Source organism: Chinchilla lanigera, unplaced genomic scaffold (assembly GCF_000276665.1).
Source record: "Chinchilla lanigera isolate Chin_1 unplaced genomic scaffold, ChiLan1.0 scaffold00064, whole genome shotgun sequence".
Lineage (NCBI taxonomy): Eukaryota > Metazoa > Chordata > Mammalia > Rodentia > Chinchillidae > Chinchilla > Chinchilla lanigera.
The window spans coordinates 10,594,446-10,612,879 of record NW_004955465.1 but is presented as its reverse complement, the minus strand read 5'-3'; the positions used below and the strand labels follow the sequence as shown (position 1 = coordinate 10,612,879).

General features: G+C 40.4%; 2 protein-coding genes across 6 annotated transcripts in view; one reads left to right on the top strand and one right to left on the bottom strand.

The window, feature by feature from the left end:
* Window positions 1-18,434, bottom strand: part of Mylk4 (myosin light chain kinase family, member 4) — a 100,396-nt gene that overhangs the window by 77,751 nt on the left and 4,211 nt on the right. The window contains exon 1 of one of the 5 annotated variants that reach the window (XM_013521846.1): window positions 1,525-1,762. The exons of 3 other annotated variants lie outside the window; for them this stretch is intronic. In XM_013521846.1, the coding sequence (XP_013377300.1) occupies window positions 1,525-1,544 (20 nt within the window). In that variant the 5' untranslated portion in view covers window positions 1,545-1,762. Of the gene's footprint in view, window positions 1-1,459; window positions 1,763-18,434 lie in introns of those variants that run through there. One more of the 5 variants, XM_013521844.1, reaches the window with a different exon arrangement.
* Window positions 18,310-18,434, top strand: part of Wrnip1 (Werner helicase interacting protein 1) — a gene marked incomplete in the record, with an annotated part of 19,970 nt that continues 19,845 nt past the window's right edge. Inside the window, 1 exon segment of the mRNA XM_005398930.2 lies at window positions 18,310-18,434.

The window sequence follows — 18,434 nt, the reverse complement described above, 5'->3', positions numbered from 1 at the left end:
CTCTCTCATGAGTCCCTTTACAAGATATGATAAAAAATATGATTTTTTTTTTTTTTTTTTTTTTTTTTTACATTTTTTTTTTTTTTTTTGGTTTTTTTGGTACCAGGAATTGAATTCAGGATCTTGTGCTTGCACTTGCCAGGCAGGTGCTGTGCCACTGAGCTACATCCCCAACCCCAATAAAAAATATGAATACTCCTGCCATGTGCCATCCAACAGGACAGCAGCTGCTAAACCATTACGATGTGCTGTCATCCACCTTAGTCACCGGGTCTGGGACTGTGAGACTTCTAGCTCTTCCGAAAGCCAAAATGCCGATTAAAAGGAAATGTTTCAAATCAATTCAGGACGGTGAGGCAGCCAGGACAGTGCAACTAAACACACAATAGGGGACCTACAGAACTGTTTCAGAAAGTGGGGTGGATAACGGGATAAGTCTGTTCGAAGAGAGGGCATGTATTTTGGAGAGAATTAATGGCAATGTGTCTTTCACTGTAATCATTTTTCAAATGTAAATATTCAATGTATTTTTCAATTGCATCTTGTAATTTACATTTATCTGTGTTAATAAATAGTAAGTACAGATAGTCATTTCTCCCTGATATCTCCGCTCTCTGCCTAGGAAAGACCTGCTAACAGGGAGAAGATAAGGAAAGGCCAACCTGTGGCCCCAGGCCGTCTGCATCTGCAAAACAACCCTGATGCTAGGCAAGTCCTCTACCAAGGAGCTACACTCCAGCCTCCCTGCCCACATCCAAATAGGATTGCTGTTTGTTTTCATGTGGAGGCATTCCCACATTCATTAACAGCTCCTACTGAGGAGTTCCAAGTTCTTATGCTTCCTTTGAGATACTTTCCAGGCAAATTAAGTCATGCACAAACCACATAGCTCTGCTTTGAGTCTAACACAATCATGTGTGTGTATCTACACATCCCTTGGTTATAAAGAGGGAGAGATAAAGAATGATTTGAATCTGTGGTAGCTTCCCATGGCTTATGCCTGAGGCCTCCTAGTGGAAACTGTCTAAAACTTGTTTCTTCAAACCTTTTCTCAATTTAGAAATCACCTGTAATTTTTCCCATGGAATATCATTTTCACAACTCATAAAGTAAAACAATAGCATTCAAACATATATTTTAAATCCAGTACTCTACAAAATTCTACATGCCACCTAAAGAGTCAACAAACCAAAATGCAAACAGTATGAATTAGAACTCTACAGGTACACACATTATAGGTCATTAGCATTCTTGAAATCCTCCTTGGAAGAAAATAATTATTAAAAGAAGAAAACATAGGCAGGGATGTTCTAAAGCAAAGTATGACTAAAATATGACATTTAAGTGCAGATAGTACTAAAGCTTCATTAGGAAACCACATACAGATTAACATATGAAAACAAATCTTAAGTCTATGATATAATCATTGTGCGAAGAAATGTTAAACATTAAACTCTACCTGAAGTTTGGTACATAAGAAGAAAGGAGATTCGAGAAGTTGTTACAAGACATAAAAATAATTACCACTTATAGGAGGACATCATAGAGTTTGCACCACTCCAACAGTAGTTAAAAATTCCAGTAGACAAAGGGAAATTTTGCAGAAATCAAACTGACCACTCAGGGCTCTAGTGAAAGTCCTTACTCTTGGTCAGTAGAAGCTTCTGCAAAGAGAAGTGTCTACTACAAGAGGAAGTGTCCTCTCTCTCAAATGCCACTTTGAGCCCCTGTTTAAACTGATATGGTCCTTGATCTCATGTTGCTCAGCTGTTGCCATCTTAGTCAGATGGAGAAGAATATTAATTTTAGACACAGGCTTTTCAGGGCCCATGGCTCCATTTCAGAGGTCAGGTAAGGAGAGGAGGAGCTCGGAACATTGGGTGAAATATCACCTTTCTCTTTCCCTCTCATCAGTGTGGCAATACTCTTAGAATTACAAAGCTGGATTTGTCCCTTGGCACATCTGTCCCTTTCAGATCCAAGATTATCTAAGTGCTGGTTCCCAGCTGGCAAGATGCAAGGTGTGGGAACCCCATAGCTATGTGCAACTGGGAACACATCCTGCTGCAATATGGGGTCTCCTGAAAACATTTAGCAGATTCATTTTAGTTGTCTCAACCCTTAAAGTTATTTGCAATGTCTCCAATGGTTTATAGCTCTAGGGAAATGTCAAAGGCACAGGCATCCAGGTAGGGTACAAAGAACTGGGATGAATTTTTCATAAGTCTCTTCATAGCAATGCTTTGACTATCTCCCAGTTTTTGTTGCAGGCCAAGAAAAGGGAATTAGTATGAAAAAAATTACCTCCACATCTAACAGTGGTGCATTCCTGGATTTATTGAAATAGTATAAAACCCCGATTCCCTAGTGTTATGGGTTGTGTCTGGGTGTCTCCCCAAAGCCACATGCAGTCATGGGGCAGGATTTTAGAGTTTATGATTGATTCATGGGTGTGAGTGCCACACTGCCCTGGGGAAGGTACTTTGCATACAATGTAAGGGAAAGAGGCTGTTTGTGTCACTCCTCCCTTTTGCCCTTGCTGTTTTGCTATCTTCCGCTGCCATGAACTGTTGCCCTCTGCCATGTGCCACTCTGCCTTGGAGCCAGCTGTGTATGGATAGAAATCTCCACAAACTCTAAGCTAAATAAACCTTTCCTTCCTTAATTTTGGGAGTCGGGTAGTTTGTCTCAGCAATGAGAAGAGTAACCAAGACACCTAGAAACTAGAATTGGTGTTATAGGCAATCATCCAATCTTTAGAACCCCACGAGTTATCACCTCTTATAAGAAGCCTTGGCTGACCCCTTACACTCCATCCCAGTGCTAGCTGCCTACACTCTTGGGCTTTTTATGCTTTTGTTTTAATTCAAATCAATGTGTTCCATATAAAAAATAGATGTTTTCCATCTTGAGTGGCGTTTAAAGAATGACAGCCAAATCTTGTTTTAAAAAAACAGAATTATTGGCATTTTTCTAGGATTAAAAAACTGTGTTTTCTCTTGAGGAAGAGTAACTAAGCAGAAGCATATATTTATAAAAGATAAATCACTCAACAAAACTGTTATGAAAAGACTGAACTAATCTGAGTCACCAACTTTTATAGTTGTTACACTCTGAGCTTACAATTTTGCAGGTGTGGAAAAGTGCCGGTCAGGTAACAAACCAACCACCAGAGGAAAGATGTATGCAGCCACATCCTCATCTAAACAATAAAGTCAGATGTCCCATCCCCTTGGCTCCAGAATACTAGTCTCAGGCTCTAGTGAGCCAAGGTCCAGTAGAATCTCCTCCTTTGCTATTTTTTTTAATAAACTTCCCTTGGGGTAATTTTAGACTTACACAAAAGGCAGTTCTGACAGTTCACGGTACTTGAGAGTTTCCCTGTACTCCACCCTCCACCTATTTTCAGCATCCTATGTTGGTATGCTAAATTTGTTACCACTGGTGAGCCAATGTTGATACCTTACTGTTAACTAAGCTTAATACCTCATTTTATAATCCAGAATCTTAGCAGGCATCCACAGTATATTTAGAATCAATAGGATTTGTGATGGGTTAATCTGGAGTAAGAAAGAAAGATACTAGACAAAGATGGTTTACAAATTTTCCTGACCACTAAAGGATAGAGCTGGTGTAATCTGAGATGGAGAAAGCCATCAGAGGAGAACGTTTGGAGAGAAAGGTCTAAGTTTTTGACCAGTGCATTAAATGTTCAAGTAGAATAAGTAGTGCAAGCAGACATCTGGAGTTAGGGGAGGGCTGCACGTATGCAATAAATATTTGTTGGTTAATTACTAGACAGCGTGATCTTTGATTGTATCTACTTGTCTTAGAAAAGAAAAGTCAACCGAAAGAATCCATTCTACTCAACTTCTAAAATTCGGTGACAATGGTCCACTTCCCTACGGTTACTGATGGTTTGAAGAGCAAGTTGCCTGGTATAATACTTGACCACAAAAAGCAAATTACATGCATGTTCATTTTGGTCTATTTGCCTAGCTTCGGCACCCTACACCCATGCCCATAAGATATTCTGAATGCCCCAAAGATGCCCTTATGCTTAGCAAGTTTTAGAGTAAGACCATGAGCAGGTCCAGCAATACATTTCCAGTATTTCCACGGTATTTTACAGTTATACATCTCTTTAAAATACCAGCATAAGGGACATAGTTTCCCCCAGAGCCATGAAAAAGAATCCTTTGGTTCTTTTCAAGCGACATTCCCACTAGCTGACCACGGGCCTGTGCCGTCAGAGAAGCCACAGGAACAGGCACGGCTGACAGCCGCCTGCTGATTGGCGTTCAAGCCAGGCTGGATGATGCTAATAGTTTCTGTTTATGCACAGCTTTCTGAGTGTTTCCAAAACAGCAAGGCCTCATCTACACACAGAAGTAGAGTAACTGTCTGGAATACCAACATGCAAATGAAAATGAAAAGTTATGGCTTCCAAGCTCTAATTGAATTTTCTCCCTTTTATAAAGGAGCACTGAGTATGACCCATAAAAGCAAAATATTAGTAAGCTACAGTTCATCAAAATTCAAGATGTTTGCTATTAAAAAGACACCATTAGAAAAATAAAAGACCCAGCTATAGACTTGGAGAAAATCATATGTTTGATAAAGGACTTGTATCCCAAATATAGGTGAATTTAGGGGCTGGGGATTTAGCTCAGCGGCAAAAGCGCCTGCTTGGCAAGCACAAGGTCGTGAGTTCGGTTCCTGGTACCGGAGAAATAAACCAAAAAAAAAAAAAAAAAAAAAAAAAAAAAAAACAAATATAGGTGAATTTATAAATTCAATAATAGGATGACAAATATCTCAATTTTAAAAATGAACAAAAGATTTGAATAGACATCACAGAAAATACATAATGGTTACTAAGCCTATGATGAAAGTGCTGAAAACCAGTCACAGGGAGATACAAGTTAAAACTGTAATAGAATAATATTTCACACCCACTAGAAAAGTTACAATAAAAAAGAGAAAAGCAAATGTTGAAGGGGTTATAGAGAAATCAGAACCATCATCAGACAAGGTGATGGGAATATAAAAACTATAGGTGTTTGAGATAATATGACCTTGTGGTTTTTTCCCTAGGAATCTCACCAAGAGAAATAAAAACATGAACGCACAAACCCTGGCACAGAAATGGTCAGAGAAGCATTTTCCACAGCAGCAAAAACTTGGCAACAATCCAGGTTCCCATCAGTTAGTTTGGCGAATGGGAAAACATAATGTGCCATATCCACACAAATGAAATACTGCTCAGCAAGAAAAAGGAATAAAATACTGAGGCAGGAGGTAAAGAAAAGAAATTCCTGGAAGGAGGGAGCTGGAAGATCAGAAGGAAAAAGAGGAAGCTGACCCTCCAAAAACCACAGAGGCTGCCCAGTTCTGATAGTTGGATGATAGCAGGGAAGGACAAGAGGCCGCATGCAGTATAGGCTTCTGGAAGGCCAAGATAACCTTCCAGAAATCACAAGCGACACCCACCTCTAATGACTACGCCATGCCTGGGAACACAGGCACTACAGAATATCCTGAACTACTGAAAGTGGCCCCAACTCAGCTGTGATTACTTATAATCTCATTTACATTTTGGTTATGGTACCACCACCATCACCACCCACTGGGCGCCATGACGGTTCCTCAAAGGTCCATACACAGTAGGGACAAAACCTCCCCCTCCAACAGAAAGGAGGAGGCTTGTCCTTGATTGGAGCGAATTACTGCCCCAGTCCAAAGAGCTATTTTCTCCTTGTGAAAACCATATGAAGGCTCTGATACATGGCTTCTTTTCACTGGCCTGCCCCCACCCCAAGGAACAGATCAATCTATGCTTTCACTTCTACTTCTGTGTGTCCTGCTCAGTTCTTTGTTCAGGACACCAATATCCTAGGACAATTACTATCCCTAAGAATATTAGTTGCTACCATAGGAATGAACAAAAACGTTCTGCTAAGTGAAAAGCCCGAAATGAAGACAAGCTGTATGATTCCATGTGTATGCAATGTCCAAAAAAGGCAAGTCTCTAGACATAAAGTAGATTGGTGGTTGCCTGGAGCTGCGAGTAGGAACAAGCATAAACTATAAACAGAATCTTACTGGGTGAGGAACGATGGTCATGATTATAAAACTCATTAAGTTCCTTAAAACATGCTGATTTGTACACTTAAAATGGATGAATGTTATGCTTTGCAAATCGTACTTCAATAATGTCACTTCTAAAAAGAAAACAAAACAACATGACTAATAAAAAACGAGCTTGTTAAAAGAAGCGGGGGGAGTGCTACTGAGCAGTTTGTGGCCAGTGGTTCCAAGTGACCACGGCTGGGATCCAGGGAGATAAATTACATCCCACACTTAGTGGGTCACCTGGGGCCGAAGGGAAAAAGAGAAAATGATAAAGTGGGAGAAAAGAGAGATTCACACATTTTTCTTTGGGTGCAAATACCGTCTACGTTTGAGTAATTAGTAGGAAAATTAATGGTAACTTAACAGAACTCCTGAGTCTTATTATCTGTTTAGATTAGAATGCTTTGCACAAGAAGGATAACGCTGCTACTGAAGTTGTTTACAGCCCCAGTTGACATTAGACCCTTAACATTACCAAATGACAGTGAGTAAGTAGCTAAATACTGCATAATAAATACTGATACACATACAATTCCCACAGGGGCTGAAGTTGTAGTTCAGTGGCAGAGCTCTTGCCTAGCATACATGAGGCCCTGGGTTCAATCCCCAGTAATACAAAAAAGAACAATGAACAAACTCCTACATTCTCTCTCCTGCTTAAAAAAATATAAATAACATGGAAGGTTTTAAAAACCTGTGTGAGCTGGGTGTGGTGGAACACGCCTGTAATCCCAGCACTCAGGAGGCTGAGGCAGGAGGATCCTTACAAATTCAAGACCAGCCTGGGCTACAAAGTGAGCTCAGGGCCAGCCTAACTGCATAGCCAGACCCTGTCTCTAAAAGACAAAAAAAATTGTTAAATATTTTAGTTCACTATTTCATAGCAGTTACATTCTTTGTTCCTCTTTATCCCTTTTTACTTCATTGTAGAATGTAAATACATGACGCTAAGTTAAAAATAATACATGATATTTCAATGGGTACAAAGTATATTATGCAAATTCTATTCATAACTAAATCTGTAAACAAATTTCCAAAGCTCACAGATAACTTTTATATCGTTTTTGTTAAATACTTCTCCTTTTCCCCAATTATTTTAGTGTACAGTTTAGTAGTAGAGTACTTGCCTAGCATGTATGAGGCCTAGAGTTCAATTCCCAGCACTGCGAAAAATAAAACTAAAAAAATTAAAACATCAACCCTACAGGGAATTTGCCCGAATATACAATAAATATAACACATTTTTTACATAGATTCACCAAATGGATTTTCCACTTTTGCTATCTCTTTTTCCTGAAAGTTACAGATTTCATGAAACTTGATCCCTAAATGCCTGACCATGTCTCGTGAAAACGAAGATGATGTATCACTTAATAGGACCCAGTCAAATCTCACACTGTATCCCAGCACTGGGGAGGCTGAGGCAGGAGGATCACTGTGAGTTTGAGGCCAGCCTGGGCTCCATAGTGAATTCAAGGCCAGTCTGCACTTCATAGCAAGACCCTGTCTCAAAAAAAAACAAAATCTTACATTGTGTATTTAATCCTTATGTCTTTGTAAAAACTCTCCTTCTGGCCAGCCATGGTGGTGCACACCTGTAATCCCAGCATTCGGGAGGCTGAGGCAGGAGGATCATTGTGAGTTCAAGACCAGCCTGGGCTACAAAGTGAGTTCAAGGCCAGCCTGAACTGCATAGCAAAAACCTGTCTCAAAAAAAAAAAAAAAAAAAAAAAAAAAAATCTCCTTTCATCTGTTTAAGGATCAGAAACCTAACTCTTTCCTTTTATTATTTATGACATTGATATTTTTGGAGATTCCAGACAAATTATTTTATAAAATATCTCTCAATATGAATTACTGATTGTGTCTTCATGTTTGGAACCCCTTTATACATGTAGAAGAAGACTACCACGCAAGTGATGGTGTATCTTTCTCAGAAAATCACAGCAGGTGACACAGGATGTCAAGTTGTGTCATTATTATTGATGCTAAATTTGGTGATCTGATAACAATCGTGTTTGTCAGATTTTGGCAATAAAAAGTGACCTTTTTCTCTTTGTAACTAATAAATAAATTGTGGCAATTTGTGGGTATTTTGTTTCCCCACAGTCCATTGTCCTGTTTTTATTATCCATTCTTGCCTGAATTATTATCATAGTAATTGGTAACATAATAATTTTCTACTTCTATAAATGGTATTCTTCTATAAAGTACAGCTTTCCATCCTTATCCAGAGCCCCTTTCTTTTTAGTATCAATATGAAGTCAGGGATTTTTTTAGAGGACTATTTGCTGCCTACATTTCTCATTTTTATGCTCAAATTGTCCCAGATTTGGCTAACGGGAGCACCCTCCAGCTAGTTCCTATGTACTTTTGACATGCCACTATTTTTCAGTTCTTTCTTTCTGTACTGTTTCTGGAATCTGCCACTTCTTCAAAGAGCCCTAGTTCTTTTTAGAGAAAAATGGTATTTAGAAATGAGGACCTGGGCACAGGAATGCTCTTTGCTACGAGGATGTCACTGCTTCTAGTCCCTTCAGTGGCCAGAGCTAGGAGATATTTTTTAATAAGTTCACACTCACATTATTTCCAACTCCATCTCCACACCATAGGATTCTTTCCACCCTTCTCCCTATGCACCATATGTATCTCTCTTCCATTGAGTCTTTGGGCTTAAAAATGCAAGAATAAAATACAGTGCTTGCTGCACTTTAAGATTCAGGGTATTCTTATGATTATCCACTCTTCACAACTGCAGGAAGGCAAAGGAGACTCGTGTACAATGTATAAAATCACATCCTACAGCATGAATCATCATTTTCTAGTTTTAGGAATTGGAAGAAGAATATATTTATATTTACATTCTTGGAGATGCTTTTCTACTTTCTAAATTGGAAGAGGATTTTAAGAGCTACAAGAAGCTTATGTTAGTAACAAGGCATGAAATTACAGAAGTGCAAAGCTCAAGTCATGCTGTTCTGATCAAATGTTGGCCCGTGTCTCCCCGAAGGCTGAGGTTCAGGGGAAAATTTTCCACAGGGAAATACACTGCAGTGGGGGGCACAGGAGGGGCTCATAGGGAGCTGTGGGAAAATGTCATACACACCCTAATGTTATTTATTATGAAAGATAAAAATGTTCTATTTTTAGGTAGACAATAAATTGGGCAGTGGTTGACAATAACTTGTTAGTATTTATTCTCTACGCTTAAAAGTATTTGAAGAACTTGGGACACAAATGGACACTGCAGGGCTAAAATGGTTAAAGGCATTTGAGGTCCCTGTCCTTACACAGAAGGCATTGTCCGTGAACATGAAGAAGCCCACTAGGAGGGATGTGGATGGCATCCTTGTGTACCTGATGGGGATGCACGGCACTCTGATCTTTATGGAAGGCCACTTGGACACTCCCACTGCATTTCTAAGTTTGTGGAAAGGCAACCTAAGGCAGCCCAGAAGCAGAGAAAGAGAGAGACAAAGGAAGGGTCAGAACGAGAGATCTACCCTCCAATGGTATGCTTCCAATGGTCCATCTCCTCCAACTAAACCACACCTCCTAATATAGCACATTCAGCGAGGAACTCACAGGTGGCTTAATCCACTAATAAGTGTAGTGTTTCTGTGATCTGATTACCTTCTGAAATCCCCACCTCTGGACACAAGAAGCCTTGTGAGGACATCTTAGAGCTGAATCATAACAATCACTTATTGAAAAATCTGCTCTTTTCTACTAATTTTCAAGACTCCCTACTTCATATACCAGTTATTTATGTTTGTTTCTGGGCTGTATTCTCCATATCTGTCTATCCTCGTGGTGGTGTTACAGAATCTTACCTTCTATTGTCTTTTTAAAACTTTTTAAAACTTTTCTATTGTCTTTCACTTTTAGAATAAGTTGAGTGCATATGGATTCATTGCAATGTTTTCTCCTAGTTTTTTAAAACATCATCCCACCTGTTCAGAAGCGTGTTGGCCATTCTTAGCAGAGTTAAAATACTTTTAGAATCAGTTTGTCAAATTACATACACAGACACACACATCCATGTGGGAGCACATACCACACACACCTATGAAATATAAGCTGGAACTGCATTGAATTTGTACATGAGTATGCAAAGAATTTATATTTTTGTATTTTCAGATCTATAAATTGATGTATCACTCAAGCAATTCAGGTCTTTTTTACTTTTTCTCAGTAAGATCATACAATGGTCTTTATACAGATCTTTCATCTTTTATCAAATTTATTCTTAGGTATTTATACTTTTGATGCTGTTCAATGTTCTGTTTTTAAATTTCCTTTTCTGTCTCTTCCTACTTATAATACTGAACATTTTAAGCAGAAAACTTGCTAGGCTGTTGTCAGTTCAAAAAGTTTATCTGTATGTAATTTTTATTTTCTGTGTACCCAAGCATATAACCTACAAATAAAGATAGTTATTTCCTTTCCAACTCTCACACCATTTATTTCTTTTTCACATGATATAGGGCTTCTAGTACATGTTGAATAGAAATGTTTTAAAATCTACTTTCATTAATATTTATTAATTAACATAATATGGTCAGTCTTTTTTTTCAGTCATTCTATTTATAGTGGAATCTAAATGTGATTTTAATTTTCATTTCCTTATACACATTTGAATTAGATTGTTGGATATCTTCTTTTGAAAGATACTCTTTTTTGCCTTTTGCCCATTTATAAACTGTTTTATAATTGAGCAGTAAGGACTCTTTACATATTCTAGACATAAGTTGAGTGCATATGGATTCATTGCAATGTTTTCTCCTAGTCTGTGGATTGGATTTTCATTTTCCTTAAGATGTCTTTTTATTATTATTATTATTATTGTTTTGTTTTGTTTTTTTCCAGTACCAGGAATCGAACTCATGACCCTGCGCTTACCAGGCAGGTGCTTTGCTGCTGAGCTAAATCCCCAGCCCCAAGATGTCTTTTTAAAAGCAGATGTTTTCAAGTTCTGATGAAGTCAAATTTCCCTTCCTATCCATTAGTCTACTTATGTCCTCTGTAAAGAGTCATCTACCTCAAAGTCATGCAGATATTCCAAGTTGGTTTGTGGAAGTTCTCCAGCACTAGCTGTTACACTGAGGCTGATAATCCATTTGGAGTTCATTTTTTCATGTGAAGTACCGTAGACACCAAGTTTCACTTTCTGTCTGCTGGAAATTCAGATTTTTCAGAGCTCCAGGTATTGATTTCCATACAAATTCCACACCTTTTTAGTGTCTCTGAAATTCTTTCTGCTGCTCCTGTTCTACCAAGAAGTCATCCCCCAAAGTATCCCCCATGTATTTCCGGGAATTCTTCAGAGTTGTGTGCACATGCCACAAACCCATCTGTTGATAGCAGGCCTGTGTCCATAGGCCTCTGTTGCCTGCATCTGGAGAATGACACTGCTGAGATCTTCCCTCAAGAAGCCTGACACTGGCATGCTGAGGTTGCATTGGTGGGGCTTCTGGGCACGTGTGGCCCATCCTCCAGGCGAGAGCAGAGCTGGAAAGAAAAGTCCTGCTGACTCTTCCAGATCCTGAAACAACACTAATAGTGACCAGGGTCTCCAGTTTCCTGTGAGTGGTTTGCTTATTTTCTGGTCTTCAGCATTCCCACCACTGGGCTTCAAATCCAGCTCAACGAAGGAAAAGAACACAGGTGCAATGGCGTACCCTCAACCTTCTTGTCTTTTCTCAACCAAAAAGCCACCTCTCCCTAAAGTAACCCAGTTTTTCTCCCCTCTGACAACTCTATTCTTTCTAGAGGACCATGTTTTTCACATTTTTGAAAAAGTGGGGTTTTTTTTTTTCTTTTTTGTAGGTGTTCTCTAAATCTCCAAATCAGAACTCAGCAGAATTCTTAATCTAACTTTTCATCTAACTCTCCCTTGACTAAAAGCCCCATTCAGTTGGTTCTCCCAGAAGTAACAGAATGTTCTCAATGTGAGCCTTAGGTGAAGTGAGTTAAGCCTGCACTTGAGACCTGCCCAGTCATTTTCACACTCTGGCTCCATTTGAGAACACACCCACTACGTGCCAGGCACAATGCCTAGCACTGAGAGAAGACGGTGAACTCTGTCCTCTAATGCAGATTAGCACAGGGAGTAGAAACAGGCATGGAAAGTGGCAACAGGAATACTGCAAGGCAATTGTTATACATTACAAGACAGAGTGTTTATCACATAGGATACGGCAAAGGGCACCAAATAGCGGGTTGGGGGCAGTCAAGGAAGGCTAATAGGGACAGAGCTACACTGCAAGGTAAATAATACCCTAGACATTATGGAGAGCTGGAAAGACACGGGTGAGGAAGTGAGATGAACAAGGGGGGAGAGGTGAATAAGAGTATAAAAACCCTCTTGAATGTTTCTTATCATTAAACATAATGGCTGCTGGTTGAGTGGGGGGAAAGTCATGTACAGAAGACAGCTTTCCTGACTTAATTAGGTTTTCTTTTAAAGTCAGGGATGAGGGAATTTTATAAAAATCTCTTTACATTCTGCTTTATAAGATAAAGAGAACCACTTTCACCAATAATTTGACAGTGCCCAGCTTAGAGTGAAAGCATTATTCTCACACCATCTGGGTATCCTGCAATTCAATTCTGACACTGAAGTACTCAGACTTAGTTCAGATCCTGCTGGTTAAGAGCAACATTCTCCACTCAAAGCTCCCACTTCAGGCTCAACCAAGCTTCAGGGGCCAGCTGTCCTTCTAACTGACTGGCTATAAATGTAGGGGTTCCACAAGCCCCTCATTTGACAATCCAGTAGACCAGCTTACAGAAGAAACACGACACACTGGTGAGTGTGTTAGCTTGTAAGAATATTCCTGAGATTATCAATTTAAAAAGAGGAAAAGTTTATTTTTGGTTCATGATTTCATAGGTTTTAGTCCATGGTTGGTGGTCTCCACTGCCTTGGGGCCTACAGTGAGGCCAGTGAGGCCATATCACAGTGAGACAGGATAAGAAAAACAAGATAGGTAAAATGGAGACAAGAACCATCACCATTTAAAAATTGTACTTTTAATAAAAACTGCAGGTTCAGAACACAAATATAATCAAAAAAGTTCCTAAAGTCCTTAAAGACACAATAAGCCTTGGCCACTCCCTTTTACCTACAAGTGGGCCTTTCCCTACAGATGGGCTACAGCTCTACAACCTGTGATGGTGGTCTCCTCTAGGTAGGCCAGCACCTTTCCCTTGCAAAAAGAGCTGTAACCTTTCATCTGTAAACTGAATCCCCTCTTTCCACAGACTCACAAGTTCTACAGATTTCTACCAACTCTCATAAATATACCCAGCTAAGGCAACAAGCACCCACCCATTCTATATATCAGTGCATATATTTTTATAGCAAAAGAGACCAGTAAGAAAATAGATTTAAAGTTTCTGCTTATAATATCAAGAAAATGTATTAAAGATATCAGGATAAGCTCAGTAAGAAATATAACATAGGGTAGAACTTACAGAATGTAGGGAAAGTCAGGAAAAGGGAGGAGCACGCACTTAGGTTTGGGGAGAGGAATCACAAAGAACAGATGACCACAGGGCTTTTCTTAGGAGGCTAAATAAACATGGCTGGGATGTTGGTCATGTGGAATTAACTGGGCCTAGGCTCATTTTTGCTTCAAAAATGTCCAGGGTACAAGGGTGCAAGATAATGCCCAGAGGTACAATACTATGAGGTGGCTTATAATCTACCTATGCTCAGGCACGGCAGCCAGGCTGAGACCCTGTGGCACACAGGTACATTTGTGTCCTCCTGACTCGGTCATCCCCAGACCGACTCTGGGGAAGGAGGACAAGGAAGATGGTTACACAGCCCAAAGGAAACAGTCAGTCAGTTGAAAACAAGCAGTGAGGTGAATACAATTTTAAGCAAAGGTTTCTTGCTTTACATTGATTACGTCCTCTGACTTTAGAAGAGTTTGCATTTATTTGTATTTATGCTAACTCAAAAAGAAACTTTAAATTCAGCTAGGCAAATCAAAATAGAAGAAGTGATGTATTTTAAAGGTCCTTATTGGTATGTTTCATTTATTTTTCTACCATCACCACCTAGTGGAGAAAACCTTCACTTCAGAGAGAAGGAACTAGGATTCAGGGGGAAAAAAAAGAAAAAATGGAAGGCCTGCTATGTGGCAGACAGAAAGCAAAATGCTTTCACATTTTAAGTTCATATTCTTACAATGCACTATGAACATTATCATGCCTCTTTGAGATTTAGAAAGTCCAAACAGTAGCTTGAACAAGGTCACGCTACGGCCAACTCAAATCTGGATCCTGGAAGCCTAGGATCAGTTTTACTTCACTGTACATCTAAATAGCTCAGTTCCATGTATACCTGTGACTTTGGGAGAAAAATACATACACATATACACATACACAAGTTTGTCTCTTGCGTTAAGAATTATACCTAGATGTCCGCCCAAGACCTTCATGTGCCCATAGATAGGTCTTCTGGGAGGTGACTGGATAGTGGGGGCTGACAGGTAACTTGCAGGTAAGGAGATGGGGTCTGGCAGCAGGTCATTTGGGGGAGTGGCCTGGAAAAGTACTCCTGTACCTCCCCTCTTTTTTTTTTAATCTTTTCTTTTTTCTTTTTTCCGGTACCGGGAATCGAACTCAGGACCTTGTGCTTGCCAGGCAGGCACTTGTGCCACTGAGCTATATCTCCGGCCCCGTACCACCCTTGTTGGCTCCTCCCTTCACTTCCTGCTTCCTGGCTGCCAGGATCGAAGCAGTTTTCCTCCTCCCTGGGCCTTCCACCATGCTGTTCTGCCTTGGAGTAGCCAACTATGGCCCAAATACAGGCACCAAAATAAACTTATTTAAGATGTGATAACCCAGTGATGAGAAAATGATTAAGACAATCTGTATTTTTCCATATATACATATATATATATATGAAATGGGCAAATCACACATATAAGAAGAACAGGATGGAGCTGAGGGTACAGCATATGAAGGCCCGGGGTTCAATCCCTAGTTCAAGAAAGAAAGGAATGAGGAAGATTGATTATTTTTATATGACAATAAATTCTGTTGAAAACACACATTAGGTAAAAATGAAGACACAGAATACATCTATACATGAGCATACTCATGAAGTACATTTTAAAAGATGAAAAAGGTGTTAAATACTAACAGTGGTTATCCATTAGTAGATTTTCTATAAGCATGTATTTTCAAAAAAGAAATTTTAGACCTTATATATATATATATTAAAATAAAACATTCAAGAAACTTCATTATTTTAAAATTGTTTTGCATCGCTTAAAAACGATCACATTTTAACATGTTTAAACATTTCTGTAAATGTTTAAAATCAGCATAGTATACTACATCTTCAAATTTAGTACCACTTTTCCTCAAAACATGTTTTGAGGACAGCCTTAGAACCAGCATTTGCTTCTGTGATATTCCCGTGACAAGCACTGTAGAGATAAATAAATGTTCATGAACCTCTGTTTTTTCACAACTTCAAATTATACTGTGATCAGAGAAATATTCTTTATTTAACTCTATTTTAGGTTTTCTATTAATCTTTGAGTTTCTGGAAAAACTCAACCATCCAAATATTGTACTTCCCTTCTTGTGCAATCACAGGTTGGGACACATACTTTACAACTAGTAGCAACTGAAAAAAGCATTCTGTGCCCTTTTTTTGCATGTGAAAAGATTTTCCCACCAAAAATACATTTCTTTGGTTTATTTCAACTTGGGTATTCTGAGAAACCTGTGCAGATGCAAAAATGGCTATGACAAACTGTCCTTTTGTTAGGAAGTAGCTTACATCTAGTCCTACTAGTAAACAACAGATGCAGGTACAGCCTTTTTGCTTAAGAAACATCTATCCGCAGGAAGGAATGGGGAAGCTCAGGTTAACACCTGATTTAATGACCACAAGTTGTTATTACTTGAGAGACTCCATCTGAATCACCTGTACACATCTCCCCACAACCCTCAAGAATGGACTACTACCCTTTGAGACAGTTGCCCACCATGGGGACAAAGGGCAGGTGTACACCTAAGACTTAACTCACGATCTCTTACCATTAGAAGTACTCCATATACTCTTTTCTACCCCTCACTCTCCCAAACAATCTTATGGGTCTCAAAACCCAAATGCATCTTTTAAAATGCCTTCAACATAGCACCTCCAAGAATAAACCAGGTAAGAAAATAAAACTCTTGAGGATCACCACAGAGGGACAGAGAACAAACTTCTGGGCCCTTAAAGTGTTATTCACTGAACGTATGATCTATATTTTCTTCTGAAGTCATCAGGGACTTAAAAGCTGCTTTTGTTTAAAATAAAAAAACTGACTGACTTTTCACTTGGGCCTACAGATGTCCAATGATTAACTAAAAACAGGACAAAGCTTGGAATTTCTGCTTTCACTTTTTATCAGTCTCTTTCACCACTTTAAAACTCCCCACTCAGCTCTACAAGTAGGCTGGTTAATCATCTGGGGAGCGGCCTTCTAAAAACTGGTAGTACAGGATTGATTAGCTCTAAATTTACCTATTGTATTTCATCCCCCTTTAAGACGAGACTTGCAGGGACATTCAGCTACCACCGTTTACTCCTGAAACCTGCATGGTAAAGTCATTGCCATAAATCTGCAGTCACCTACCACTCCAGCAGAGCCTGTGTAAAACTGTGATGGCCCCAAACAGAAACAATCATCTCCCGGGAACTAGACTGCTTACCAAGCCACTAGGTCTTCTCTGGAGCTGATCAGCCAGACACTAGCCTCCCTCAGCAATCCCATAAAAACTGGCCTCTTCCCTGTGTTAGTGACCCAGCCTGACTTCTCTGTGGGGGCTGCATCCTTTTCAGCTTTTCTTCTCCTCAAACTGAAATCCCTTCACCATTTTCTCTTACTTTCTGATTAGAGTTTTTGCCTGCAAATTTGTGTGACTGCCCCAGTTTTAATTTCCATTATCACTGAGGCAAGAACCCATGGTAGCCAGTGACACCCTCATCCCTTTAAGTCAGCGATTCTGTTCTTTCGGCCTAATACTCCCACGCCTCCGGTATGTGGCAGAATTTGTATGTTCCTCCTGTTAGCTACTGACAATTTATCCCATAGACTAAAATTATCATACCTCTATCGGAGAGATTTGAGTACATTTAAAACTTCCCTCCAACTTCCGAAAAGATGCTCTTGGGTGGAAGAGAAAAACTTCACTCTCCATCAATTCATTTACTTTTTGATTAGCAAAAAGGCATCTTCAGCATAATATTTTCCCCCCAGCTAGCTGGCAAGCTGAAGCAGGATTTCAAATTTGAGGCCGGCCTGGTCAACATTCCAAGAACGCCCCCTACCAAACATTCCTTTTTATTTTTTACTTATTTCTTTTACCAAGCATTTCTTAAAAGGGGAGAGTTAAAGGCAGAAAATAAAATCCCTGGAAACGGTAATGCAATTAAAGATGCGGAATACCACCCTCATACCGTAATATTTTTTACGCGTTTGTAGTGGGCATTTTACAAGGTTGCCTGTCTCCGTTGTGATGGGGAGAGAATGCTGAAGCTGGTTTCTGCCTGTAGCCGTTAGGAAACAGAGGTGAGACAACCTAAGCGCTGGCTTGGACAGAAAAGAGGATTTGCGGGACTGGGGATTTTTGCCTGGCAAGTGCAAGGTCTTGAGTTCGATTCCCGGTACCGAAAAAAAAAAAGAAAAGAGGGTTTGACCCTTCCCCATTGCTTTCATTACCGACAACCCTCGGTGGCCTACTCGCTCACTCCTACCCACGCGCCGGTTCGGCTCCCCGACTGCGGGGAGCCTGGAAAGCCGCCCTCCCCGCCACAAATTGCTCTTAGGTCTCCCCTCCAGCTTTCAGTGCCTCCAAAGGCCAAAAGGACGCCGTTTCCTGTACAGCTCAAAGGTCCCTTCACAAAAGCCGCTCAAGGAACCGGAAGTGAACAACAGGCGACCGGAGCGAACACACCAGACTACATTTCCCGCCGTACCGCGCGAGAAATGGCCGGCTGCGACTGGAACAGCCGGTCGTGGACTACGCTTCCCGGAGTGCCGCGCGAGACGCGGCTTGCGTCCGAACCAGCGTCCGCAGACTACATTTCCCGAAAGGCTGAGCCAGGTGCTGCCCGGCGCGGGGGCAAACGGTCGCGGACTACATTTCCCGACGCACCCCGCGAGGCGTCGCCCGCGGCCAGCCGAGGGCGTGCCGATGCGGGAGCTCCGGACGTGAGGCATGAGCGGCGCCCTCCCCCGGCCCGCGCGCGTCCTGCCGCCTCCCGGAGCGAGGGTCTCACG